Genomic DNA, 13,839 nt, shown 5'->3' on the forward strand with positions numbered 1-13,839 from the left:
TTCACTGTTTGTGTGTGTGTGTGTACAGTAAGTGTTTGTGTGTCTCTCAGGGTTAACCTCTACACAACTACCCGTAGTACACTGGTGTTATGCTTAATGGAACCTTGTTTTCCTTCTTACCAGCTCTGTAGTTCTACATGAGTTTGCTTTCATTTTTTGCTGTTTTGGTTTCACACTCTTTCCAGGAAAACCATTGCAGAGACCTGTGTGTGTTTGTGTGTGAGTGTTAGATGTCTGTGTATTACTACAGTGGCTACATTTAGATAGAAAAATCAGGACACTTTTAACATTTTATCAGCTGATGCAGTTATCTAACTCTGCCGTGACTGGTGCAGAGATGACTGTTGATGACTGTTCTTTTTTTTTTTTAGGCAGCATTGCGGAATCTATCAATCAGACACGATCAGACATCATAAAAGATGCCTAACTGGACAAAACATGAACATCAGTCATGACTAGAGCAAAAAAAGTCTCCCTGTTTTAATTCCAACATGCAGCATCCACATCACTTCATTTGAGGTCTGAAACTCATATCAGACACAGAACAATTACTCAAGTAAGAGATTCAAAACTAAATGCACTTCAGAACAGTAATCATACATGTCCACAGTTTTAATAAAACCGGAATTATTAGAGCAAGAATTCCACGTTTTAAAAATTTGAAAACATTACACTTTGTAATGACATTTATAATTAATTCAGGACATCTTTGACTTACATGACATTTCTGTAGTAAATGGAGATGGTGCATGCATAGACTTGAACTAGAACATCGATGACAGTCCAAGAAAAAATTACGCCATCAGCCACATTAGCTAATGCCCAAAAACAACATGTGTTTAAATCCAAGTGACAGTACGATATTTGAATAAAAAGCATGATTAAACCAGAATAAATGAAAATCTGAATAGGGATTGATCGAATTACCTGTTCAGTATGCACTGTCCAGTGCCAGTGTAATACACTGCACATTAGACATCTATGTTGATTCTGTTGTGTATGGACTGAAAGCATGCAAGGATCTTGGCACCCACAGTATCTAAAGTGACTAGAAGTGCTACATGATGGGAAAGTCATAACCCAGAGAAAGCAATTCAGCCGTGTTTTGTTTCCAACTACGTAATTGTGTTTTTATTCTCTTTTCAAATGCAAAAATATGAGCACTGACTTTAAAAAACACCTATTGTTATTAACTGTAAATGATAACCTCATACCCAATGAATAACACTTCATTCTGAGTCAAGCCAGAGTCAGAGGTAGGTTTCCATAATCATTTCTTAGCCATGTGCTTATAATGTGACGCAAAGGGACACATAGAGTATATGGTCTACTTTGACCACTACTTTTTTTGTTATAACATTGACTCTATCTTTCTCTCTCACACACACACACACTCAAACACAGTGTGCAGCAGCTTTATCGGTCTCCTACCTTGGAGTGGTTGTGGAGCTGGTCAGATATGTGATGTAATGATAAGCGACAGCCTCCTGACGCTGTGCTGCCCGTCAGTTTTCTCAGTGGACACCAACACCAGCAACCTCTTTCAGCTGAGACCAGTCCTCCTGTCCAAAACCATTGACAGAGGTCGCTCAACATGCTTGTCAAAGGACATCAAACCATATGTATGCGAGTGCGTTTATGTGTTGAGGTTAGGATATTTCAATGGTCTCCAGAGTGAGATCTGTTCCCTACCATCGGCAGTTTGCTTATGAAGTGCTTACACAGGTAGAACTCTTTGAATGTGCTTACTGTTGATGCAGTTAACTTTAAAGTGCTTATGTGAGCCTCAAGCAGTTTTTTTGATATGTGTACAAATGAGAATTTCCTCAAACCTCACCCTGCGCCACAGAGATGGGTGGCACAGCCTTAAAAGAAGGATGAATACTATTTTTACTAAAGGTATTTCCTCAGTTGATGTCTTAATGATAATGGAATGGAAAGCATTGTCTTAACACATTGTTCCATTTCATCCATCGCTGTTCAGTTAGGTTAAGGTCCAGTGACTGTGAAGGCCGTGGCATATGACACATCATACTCATTAAACCATTCTGTGACCCATCTGTCCAGGATCTGCTTTCATCACATTTCTCCGTTTATTTATTCCAATTTTCATGTAATTTGACATAAGCCTGTATATTCACATTCTGCACACAAGTCTGAGAGGTCAAATCAAGGATGAAATCATCATGCCCAGACAGCTGAGGTGCTTGGACTGGGTGTAAGATGCTCCTGCTCAGTAGTGGTGAGTACCTACCAGCACCAAAGAGGGGCAAACCATGACCTAGCAATAGGGTATTGGGGGGATGTGCTGGAACAACTCTGATCCATGACAGCTTCGATTCACAGCTTACATGGACCTGCTGTTAACGTTGTGGTGCCAGATACCACAGGACACCTTCAGAGGTCTTGTAGAGTCCGTGCTTCGGTGAGGTCGAGCTGTTTTGGCAGCGCGTGCGGGACCAACAGCATATTAGGCAGGGGTGGTCATAATGCTTTGGCTCATCAGTGTATATGAACCATATAGAAATGGAGCTTGTAATGAAATGTACTGTAGGTCCCAAAAGCAATTTCTGTTATTTTTGGATTGAGACTGCACAGATTTATGCAATTGTCCAATATCTTTTATTTTACCAAACAAAATCCAAAACTAACAATTACTGGGGAACCAAGTTGCCTTCTTGCCATGTTATGTCTTCTCACCAAAGTGTTGCAGTCACACAACAGCACTACCAAAAAGAGGTCCATTAGATCAAAGAAAGGACGTCAGAGCAGGCTATTGCAAAGGTCCAAAACAAGCCAGATTCGCTTACACTTTATTTGGAGAAAAAGTCCAAAAGCAAACGCACTTGTAATGTTACAAATAATCCCTCGTTGCTCAGTGAAACCAAAAGTGTACACAATTACAGTCAGCACAGTTGTTGCTGTGTTCAGAGGTGTTACTAATTACTTGGCTAAGTACAGTTATCATAATTGATAGAACCAATGGCCTGAGCTATGGGAATTAATTTTAAAAAACAATATAATAGGATCCTCCTAACAGTGTATATCTTTGAATTCAGAAAGTCCACACATGTTCCCATCAATTACCTGGTGTTTTTGTTGTATCTAAAACTTCAACTGAAGTTACTCAATACAGCATTTTGTTACGTATTTGCTTTCTACGTTGTTCATTTGATAGACACTTTGGGTCTGTTATTGCTCTCTTTTGGCCCATGTCTAAGAGCAGCAGTCGGTCTATAAAAGCAGTTCCAAACAGTGTCCGGTGGTGAGGCGGCTGTCAGTCTGCTCTGGGTAAGTAGCCAGTCAAAGCTTGGGTCACCACTAGGTTTTCATTAGAGGCCTAATTCAAAGCGGCCCACATAGAGTGTCAGGAGTGTCCCGGCCTGTTGTTGGCACCCCTTATAACACACTCTAATGAGCAGCCGCTGGGAAAGATGTGGTCAGCTGTGTATATGGAGCTGGTGAAGCTTAGAATATACGGTCAGAGAAGACGAAGAGAAAGTCCCCGCTCAGGGGCTTGAATTAGCCCCATGAATCACTTACTTTCTTTTTCATTTGTTCCTTAATCACGCAACCTGTTGAGTATCATGATTCATGGGACTAGCTGCTGGCTGTGGTTTCCCCTGTGGAGTTCAAGCAAGCGGCCGTCATGCATTCTCAGTGGACAACTTTCCAGTATGCGGCTGGACACTGTTAGTGTGTTGTTAAAGGTGCTTTAAGCATCTCTATGCCTCTGTGATTAGTCAGGAAAGCTGCAGACTGCCTGATCGTCAGTCAAGGTGTTGATGAATTCCGGACTGAAGTGTTAGCCAGCCTTGACACCAGCGCATTTAATGAAAATGTTTCTTGTTACCTATCAAATATGAATGAATACAAAAATAAGGGATTTAATGAGCTTGATCCAGAATAGTCCTTAGCTTGTGAACAAAAAAAGGAGTCTTTAAATCAAGCACGTGGCACCATTTGCACATTCCATCTCTTCTAATATGCTGTGTATGGTATGTGTGTCTCCAGTCACATTAATGTGTGCTGTCCTTCACACAGGAGGGTGTGTTAAGCCTGGCTTTTCACAGTCCATCAGGATGATCTCCGGTAGATGTTAATGAGCTTTCCCACTAATGTGGGTTCAGTCGTCCAACTGGACAGCTTTCTAAGGATTGTACAGACCAAAGGCTCATATAGCGATGCTGACATGATTTAATGTGTAAAACATCAGTAAGTCCTTATTAATGAGGGGTTTTTTTATATATATATTACTGGTGCAGGTGAATTTCTGTGTGATAGATGAAAAACACTGGTAAGAAAAATAAGAAGAAACAGATTAGATATTATTTTCTTGGCACAGTTAATCTGAAAGGGTCAACTAATCGTCACTCTGGATTAAAATATTGTTTTCCCAGAGATGACATTGCTGTGCCACTGCAGACAATGACGCAAACCCATGGCACGTAGCACCATCACCATCAAGAATATAAATGTTTCCATACCTAGAAATGCTATTGGAGATGGTCAATACAATATTGACATGCATCCTGGTAAAAGGTTATAGAAAAAGTGCCAATTCAGGGTAAAAGACCATAAAGTGGGACCTGACATTTGTCGCTAAGTTGCACTAGTCAACTGAAAAACCTTTGAGTGTGTTCTGACTGTAAGAACAGCTCCCACAGATCCTTTTTCAGGTTTTCAGGGGAGAAAAAGGTCCAGGGCAGCTACTCATGATCAGCCCTGAAATAATCGTGTGTCTCTCTGCACAGCATTTTTTCTGCCCCATCAACATCTTTGTTGAGTTGCAGTCTTCCACTCTTTAACATCACCATCTTCAACCTAAAATTAAACTTGTATATTTATCATACGTACCCTCCATTGGTCTACTTCCTATGTGCACATAGGATTGGTGTTACATGCAGTAACTACTGCTGCAACCAATGGAATCAGAGAGATTCAACCTGGTGCTGATTGGTCCAGAGAGCAGCAGTGTATTTTCCCCCACAGTGTGTCTGATCTCAGCCTTAACAACAGGATGAGGGTGTCAGACTTCCAGAGGGACCTCAGAGTAGGCCACTAGTTGAGATGGTTCAGGCGTCTGATCAGGATGCGTCCTGCACACCTTCACTAGAGGTTGTACAGCCAAATGGTAGGAGACCCAGGGGTATACTCGAAACATACTGGAGAGATTATATAACTCATATGGCTGGAGAACACCATGGGATCCCCCAGGAGGAACAGGAAAATGTTGCTGGGGAGAGAGATGTTTGGAAAAACTTGCTTGATAAGCGTTAGAGAATGGATGCCTGGATCGATGAATGGTGTCAACATAGGCAGTGCCCAACGTACTTATTTCATAGGCTTTTATAACTTGGCACAGATAAAATCCAGAAAAAAATGTGAATACTTGACTAAATACATAAATACTTAATTAAATACTGTCCCTAAGCAAGCTAAATCCCAAGTTACCCTGCATAGATGCCTGTATAAAAAGTATGATGCATAAGGCTTCTACCAAGCTTCTGCCAAATTATGGCAATTTTAGTTTTATTTATACTTTGTAATGTTCTTTATTGTTTATTGTGAAGGTCATGAGTCACTGGTATAAGCTGGAAGCAAGCTAAATTTGTCCCAACACAAGCACGTATGTGAATCAATTTTCACATAGCGAAGTTAGTGTATGCACTTCTGTGTAAGTGTGTGTATGTGACACCGTTGGGGATTGGAATGTGACGTGAGAGCACTAATCAGAGGCAGCTGGGGCCAACGGTGAGATTAAAGTTAAAACACAAAAACAATCAGCTGGGATAAGTATACTATCGCTATGGGTTACTGCCCCCATCCCAGCCTCTCAGGGGGAGAGAGGGATGGATGGATGGATAGAAGGATGGATGAGACTCTACCCGGCCTGGCTGGCACAGACCCTCTGATTAAAAGCTCCTTTGTATTCTCTTTGATCCCCTCCTCTTAGTGGTGAGTCTAGTCTCACCACAACATGCACATGACACACTCTGACACACTGCCAGTCAGGGCCTCAGGAAGTGGTCTGTATATGTAGCTCTGGTTGTGTGTGTTCTTGTATGTGTACACTTAAGAGGGCAAAACGTTCTCTGTGGATGGTGTTTAAATTTCATGGAGATAACTCAGCTGCCATCAAATAATCCTGTGCTATCAATGATGATATTGTGCTAGAAGACAGATAAAGAAGTGGGAAATGTGACAGGTTTTAACCCTGCAAACTGAAAGAGAAAACAGATGTGAACAGTAAAAAAAAAAAAAAAGAAAGGACAACCTTCTGTACTTAACAAGTTTCCCTGTGCAGTGATGCATCATCACTAACATTTCAGGTGTCAGTGTCACTGTGTTGCCGGATCTTAGCACTGATGTGTGCAGTATTATCATAAATAGTCAAAGTGATGGACACAACTAAGATAGTAACCCCCAAACCATAACCCACTGGAAAAGTGTAGAAGAAGGTTTAAGTATGAAAAGATGGTGTGCCAGTGAGGCTTTTTAGCTGCAACTACAGTATTTGTTGTACTTTGCATTTGAGAGTAGATTTAGCTTGTGTGTTTGTATGAAAATGAAAGTGTGTACGCTGGAGTCTGTGTGTGTTTGTGTGAGAATATAAGAGGATTACGGCCTGTTCACAGCCGAGGGTGCAGACAGCAGCGTTTCTGACCATTCCCTCTGTATGTCCGATTGGCTGATGAGGTATTAACTTGCTGCTGTGTTGTTATATGTGTCTCTGTCGGATTGTGTGAGGACACGTCTCCAAAAACAGCTAAATTTTCCTCCTTGTTGAACACTGCCAAGAACCCCCACCCCCACCCCTTCATCCGTCCAACTCTGGCCTGAAAAATCTCCCTGTTATCTCCAGCTGTGGCATCCGCTGCTGTTTTACTGATAGCTTTTTCATCTTGTGTTAACTTGCATTTTCTTTTGAAGTCTGGCCACTGGTGTCATCCTAAAGCACAGCTCCTGTCCAAGCAGCCATACAGGCAACACCAGCAGGAGAATTTCTTCCAAGAATTGGCTGTGCGCATGCTGATATTTGACTTAAATGGTCAAGAACATTATATTTCAGTGACTTATAAGAGCCAATATGTCATTTGACAATGCAAACTGCCTCTACATAGTACCATCTCAGATGCTGTTATCCGCTTTTAAATTTCAAATATGTCTTTTTTGGCATTGAAAATGACATTTTTTAAAATAAGCCACTACACATTTGCACAAAATATTTGTCAGTCGGCTCTGATCAACCGTCCTTTAAGAGCCCATATCAGTCAAACACTACAGTAGTTTCCATTTCTTCATTGGCCTCCCTCCAGAGCAGCATTATCTACACATCACGCCAGACAAAACCACCTTGTAAATAACCATATTACTTTACCTTGTGACATCAGCCCCAGAGGAAAAGATCCCCAACATTAGAGCGCTGGGGGATTGTGTCGGGGGCGTGAGAGGTTAAGACTTGTTGAATAGCTGGTAGGCGTCACACAATGAGGTGGATTAGGCAGCACTAGAAAGGGCCTTTAGGGCTTTACTGGGGTGTTCAGCAGCTTACAGCGCCTACAATAACACTGCAACAGTGCAGATCCAGCTGGGCTAGCTGGGGTTGGCAAAAAGGCTAGCTGAGAGGGCAAGTGGCTGGCAATTCTGATCAGTGGTGTAGGAAGCGTGGAAGCAGTGATGGGAAAAAAAAAACAGAGTTAACAAGGAGTTTTACTGGTTAACTAGAGGAATTAAGCTGAGGAATTACTGATGAATAAAAAGAAGCTTGGCAGCACTTTACTGAAGATCCCCTAGGTGCTCCTGAGGGACCCCTGGGCGTCACATCGGTGTGGAGGTGAGCAGTACTCATGCAGGAACAGTGTGCAGCTGCAGAGGTTATGTTCATTGTCAGTGACTCTGGCACTTTTCTCTGCTTGCCTGGCGCCGTGACTGGAAAAATGATATCATTACAGATGACCCATATTCTTCCAGATAACCCCGGCACTGTGGTGTGTGCTGTGATACTCGATGAATGTGTGAGAGGGAAGATGTGTATTAAAGTGCAACTGTAAACAACCAGTCAGTGCTAATTCTGTCTTATTCGGGTAGCCCGACTGCTGCTGTGGTATTTGGGCGCATACCACAGGGGCGAGCAGTGGGTCCCTAGTTTCGATTAGCTGTCTCTCTACTATATCCGTCAAATAAAGACCCAAATACCTTTGTCTAAAAATCTTTTTTTAAATTGTTTTGTTAAAAAAAAAGTGTTTTATTACATGAAAACAAGTATTGTTATACAGTGAAACCAACAACTATTAGCACCTCATCTAATACAGTACCAGTATTGGCCTTATAAATCCTCCTATTATCTGAACCCAGAGCCGTATGAACCAGCAGTCCTCCCCTCTGCCTGGGATTACTGCAGCATTTCTGCCCTATGTAGTGTTGGGGAATTAAAGAGGAGGGGGGTGGGAGAGCTGGCCGCGGGCTGGGATAACACCGCAGTGTGCCACATTGCGTGTTAGCTGTGATAATAACAGTGTGGTTTGTATTAGGTTTCCTGAGCTGAAGTAAGAATCTCCCACTTCCTGCATACCCACCAAAGACAGTATCGGCATTAGCTCCTGCACATCTGCAGGATGCATTAAACACACGCTGTGGTTTTATATCAGTGCTGTTATGAATTTGAAAAGACTCTTAAGCTAATTAGGATTCCTGTTCATCTCAAGGTCAGTGATGTGTTCTGCAGTCAGTTTTTTGACAGACGGCAGTTCAAAGTCACCTCAAACAGCAAAAAAGTATTCATAGCATGATGTTCTGATGCAGTAAAAACAGATACCAGAAGGAAAAAAAAACTCCAGGTTGCAGTAGATTACAGCTGCAGCGTGTCTGCTTCTACTATATTTTGATGCAGTATTTGCACTGATTGTCATTGCTGGTGCAGGACACTGTGTCAGTGACTGTTTTTTTCTCTATGTTCTCTCGGGGGGGGTTGAGGTGATAATCAACAAAAATTCTCAATGTTTAATTCAACTAGAATCTCTTCTATCTCACTAGAACTTAGTTTTTTTTCTGACAAAACATGTCCTGGACAGCACAGAAAGTTTTTGGCACTAACAGATGTCACTGCAAGCCACAAGGAACTGCAGTGGCCCATTAAATATATGCAGGTACATTGTTTTGTAACATCAGTGGGTTTTTCTCAGAGCTATGAAATACTTCATCATAGTATTCTAAAGGGCAGCGGTTTGGTGTCTGATAAGATGTTAAACTCACAAATCTATGACTTAAACAGGCCATCTTGAATCGTATGTTATTGCCCCACCAGTACTTGAAACAACGTGCATCATCCAAGGCAGCACCTTGAGTTTGTAGCACATTATTCACCCATACCCCTTTGGGGGTATTGGCACATCGTCACATCTTTGTTGAAGCATCAGGATTTGCTTTTTACACAATTTTACAGTGCCAATACATCATCTCATCTCATTCACATGCAGCTCAGAAAGGCATGTTCTGTCTTTTAGTCACATCATATGTAGACTATTGCCCCAGTGTGTGCCTGAAGGCCTGCTGAATGAAAGCGTTTGATCCTCTCTATTCTGCAAACCTACATGAACAGTAACCACGTGCACTTTTCTTCTCATGTACATGCATTATCAAATCCTGCTCTCAATTTGTTGATGACAGTCATACTCCGTCACAGATGCACGCTGCTGCATGTTTCCAGGGCGTCGACCACTGTCAGCAGAGCAGGCAGGCAGGCAGCAGCAGATTAAACACAGCTAGACGCCTGATGGACGTCACAATACACTACATGCATCACAGTCTTAATACTGTGCTGCCACTTACGCGCACGCCATTCCGTCCACATATCGACGGATATGGTTTACAGCATGTAATAACGGTAATGAGTTCCTTATGCGGAGATCCTCACCAGAGCAGCTCGGTCAGTCCAACAGTGAGGGATGTTGAAGGGGGCTGTGGAGCAGCATGACATGTCAGAGAAATGCTCTGTGTCACCCAGAGAATGTTGGGAGAGTTTAGTTGTGTCCCAGAATAACTGATGTCCACTGACAGTGTGGGTTACTGTCACAGATGTGAACGTCATCTGCTTCGAACACAAATGCAGGGTAATAGTGGTCTGATGAGTTATTCATGGTAGAGCAAGAAGAAAGGATCCCCCGGGATCACTAGTATCTAAAATGACCTTTTTCTTCGTACTGCCTGTTAAGTCAAGCAATAATGTTGTAAAGTGTGTAGTGTTGTATCCACCGCTCTCTGGCTTGTGATTTTAATGTCTGCTCATATCTCCTAAAATGTTTTGAATTGCTTTTGTACGTTCCTGTATTGGCTTAGAGGATTATTGTTAAAATTTACTGTGTATCTTGTTTTCTGGTTTTATTATAATTTGTATGTTAATACTGTACCAATCATAGTAATCGCTCATATCTGTAAACCAAAGTTCAACTGGATCAGAAACAAGAGCAGTCAGGCGTTCACACAGGTTGTAAACAAAGCAATAGTTCCAGATTATCAAAGCCACTTTATTTGGAGGTTAAACTGTAAGTGAATGCCCAGAAAAGTTGGTTCAAATCCCATATTACGCACAAATACCGAGAGGAAACACAACAATACATAATTCATTCATTCATAAATACAGCAGGTCAAAGCTGGTACCGAGACTGTAGCCTGTACTGCACTGAAGAAGTTATTACAAAGGAAAGTTGGGGTGACAGTTCGCCTTTGTTTTCCTTCCAGATTAGTTAATCTGTCTGACCATGTAACTGCTCACGCTTACCCCAGACTCTACAAGACCTCTAAAGGAGCTCTGTGGTGTTTGGTACCAAGGCTTTAGCAGGAGATCCTTCAAGTCCAACAAGTTACACTTTTGACCACTGTGTATCAGAGCCATCCAATAAACACCCTTTTGCCAGGTCATGGTTGGTCCTTCGTTGGCCAGCTGCTGTTTGGGAGTATCCCAAAACCCTTTGGTGTTTGGGAGATGCTCCAATACAGTCATCTGACCTCCAAGTCTTTAGCCCTGGTCAGACTCACTCAGAACTTTCCACCCGCCTGTTTCTCCCTCATTCAATACTGCAACAAACAACTCTTTCACTTACCGTCTATCAAAGCCTGACACTCTGTTGTTACAAAATAATCTTCATCTCTATGAGTTTTGGCTCATCAGCGTACAGGTGTACTCTGTCCATCAGGGGGGGAAAGTTTATCTGCCCTCAGATACAAGCATCAAACAAGTTTTCTTCATCTGCCTGTTTGAGTGAACAACATGTAGAGCTGCATCTCTGCTACACCTGTAAATCAGTGTTGCTCAACCACTGTGTGCACAACACTGTTACGTTTCATTGTTTTTAATGTGCTTCTTTAATATGACAGTAGTAGCATCCCTTAATTTAATCAGTTAGCAGAGCTGTTAGCAGGTCCCACTACAGTAGCTGTTTTTTAGTTTGACAACTATGCTTTTGGTATTAACCGTTTATGTTCATTTAGCAAAACAAGCCAAACGTCCATCCATACGGACCATGCTGAATATTAAAAAATACTCTTCAAATTAGAAGTGTGCACATATGACCTGCATTATTTTGTCACTTCACAGTTGTTAATATTCACTCAGTGTCGTTGACATATTTCAGGTGATAGTCACAAAGTGTTGACGTTCAACGGCCAGTCCTCATAGTCACTGCGTCAGCGGGGACTGTGTCTGCAGTGGCTCTGAGTATACCCCGGTACTGTCAAAATAAGAGCACGGACAGAGGTGGCATATGAAGGTATGCTGTTTGTTAAGCCTGTGATGTAGCTGATATCTCCTTAAACATGCTCTCTCTCTCTCTCCTTCTCTTTGTCTGTCTGTGTCTGTCTCCCTGCAGAGCTGCAGAGGGAGGGCAGCATCGAGACCCTCAGCAACAGCTCGGGTTCCACCAGCGGCAGCATCCCACGCAATTTCGAAGGCTACCGCTCCCCCCTGCCCACCAACGAGAGCCAGCCACTCAGCTTGTTCCCCACAAACTTCCCCTAGAGTCCCATCTCTCACCCACCGTCCAGCCCACCTGAGCACCTGCCTGCCCCCTCCTCCCGCTCCCCCACTGACACACTGATGTGTTGAACTGAGACCAAATCGTCTCTAGGATTTGTGTTTCTCTGTACAGTGTGTTTTGTTTTGTCTTTTTTCCTCTTCTCGTACAGCTGATCACAAATCAGTGCGAGTCCAGCTACATCCAGTATTAGTGTTTCATTTGTGAGGTCGGATTTTGAAGGCTCATATTGTTTCGTTGAAGCTACCTGCAGCTGTAACTTGTGCAGATTTCCAGATATTTTGAATTTGTCCATTTAATGCCAAAATCATTCCCAGAAAATTATTTGGTGTTTACCCTCAAATTGCTTTCACGTCAGGATGGAAACTCCTGGACACATTTATTATAGATTTTTGAAAAGGTTAGCAGCTGCTGTAAGTGTTTCTGAGCAATGAACCAAATGTCGTCTCATATTTTGATACAGCTTGTTTTAAGGAGGAGCTTCCTGTATTTTCAATGTTAGATTTTTAACATCACCCCCACAAATCAGGCTGCTTATTACCTTTTTCGTTGCGTTAAATCAGCAGCCAGTCCTCACAGACATCGTTGCAAACCAGCCGTCCTGTCCTCTCTGCAGCTGGTGTCTGCTGTTTCCTCGGCCCGCCATCATTCTTCGCGTGTGTTTGAAGTTTTACGGTGTGCCTATTGTCTGAATGAGCCATTAGAAAGGGAGCACCGACAGAGGAAAAAAAAATGTTTATTCCAGTCAATGACGTGTAGCAGCTCCTTTTTCCCTCCGAGTGTGTGTGCGCGCGCGTGTGTGTGTGTATGTGTGCGTGTGTGTATGTGTGCGTGTGTGTGTGTGTTGCTGCTCTCATGGCCTCTCGCTAAATGTTTTTGATTAAATTTGCTCCTTTCATGCCTTTGATTTTCTTGTAATTACATTTGACAAAAGATGCAGTAATGAGATGACACTATTACTACGTTGCTGAAGTAATTTAGATGTTTACAGTGTAATTGAGATATGTTTCTGAAATCAGTTAGATATATTCCCCACTCGGCCTTTCCAGGTAGTAAATTTTAATTGAGCGGAGTAATAGAGGCTTGTGTAGCCGTCATGCTGTATTTTGTACTTTAGCAACTTTTGACCAAAATCTTTTTCCTGCTTCTAGTTATGCATCTTTAAAAAAGAAAAAAAGTATTTTCCTTAAATGCGCTAGCTTTGCCCGTAGCAAAGAACTTTGATAATCAGAAATGACTCTATTGAACACACATTGCCTGGTAGTTTGCAGAATGTTTGAGAAATAAATGCACTATTTCCAGAGTCACCCTAGAAAAAAAAAATTGCAATGTAGTGCACAATCCCACATGTCTGAGTGTTGCTGGACTGGCTGCATGTCATGATGTCCTGGCTCGGTCACTGAATGAACAGAGAAAGAGCATGAATCTACTAATGCAGAGCAAATGCTTGCTGTTGACGGTCTGATTGGATTTGTAAAATACCGGCTTCTTTTCCCAGCGTTCATGCAAGTGAAGATATAATAAAAGTCAAGGAAATGAAACTGTCTTTTTCTCTCACTCTGATTGCTCCTAATTGTACTGTTCACATTTCAACCACGGCGGTGACCGTCCACACATAGAACCGCTGCTAATTAGTACCATATTTTTTAACAGGCAGTAAAGTGTTGTTAAAGGGACTTTTTATGGGCGACTGGCTCTTTGTTCTGAGGGAGAAACGAGAGGGCATGTTTGTTTCTCTGCTAATCAGCAGAAACTTCTAATCCTAAAACTCATATACACTGATTTTTTTTTTTTAAATGAAGCAAAA

The 13,839-nt window shown here is 42.2% G+C and overlaps 1 protein-coding gene across 1 annotated transcript in view; it reads left to right on the forward strand.

Annotated features, from left to right (window-relative positions):
* Nucleotides 1-13,573, forward strand: part of LOC103353447 (BCAS3 microtubule associated cell migration factor) — a 34,409-nt gene extending 20,836 nt beyond the window's left edge. Inside the window, exon 2 of the mRNA XM_008276434.1 lies at nt 11,868-13,573. Coding sequence (XP_008274656.1) covers nt 11,868-12,016 — 149 coding nt within the window. The 3' untranslated portion in view covers nt 12,017-13,573. The remainder of the gene's footprint in view (nt 1-11,867) is intronic.
* Nucleotides 13,574-13,839: the final 266 nt, after the last annotated feature.

Source organism: Stegastes partitus, unplaced genomic scaffold, assembly GCF_000690725.1.
Source record: "Stegastes partitus isolate 25-593 unplaced genomic scaffold, Stegastes_partitus-1.0.2 Scaffold72, whole genome shotgun sequence".
In the NCBI taxonomy this organism is placed as follows: domain Eukaryota; kingdom Metazoa; phylum Chordata; class Actinopteri; family Pomacentridae; genus Stegastes; species Stegastes partitus.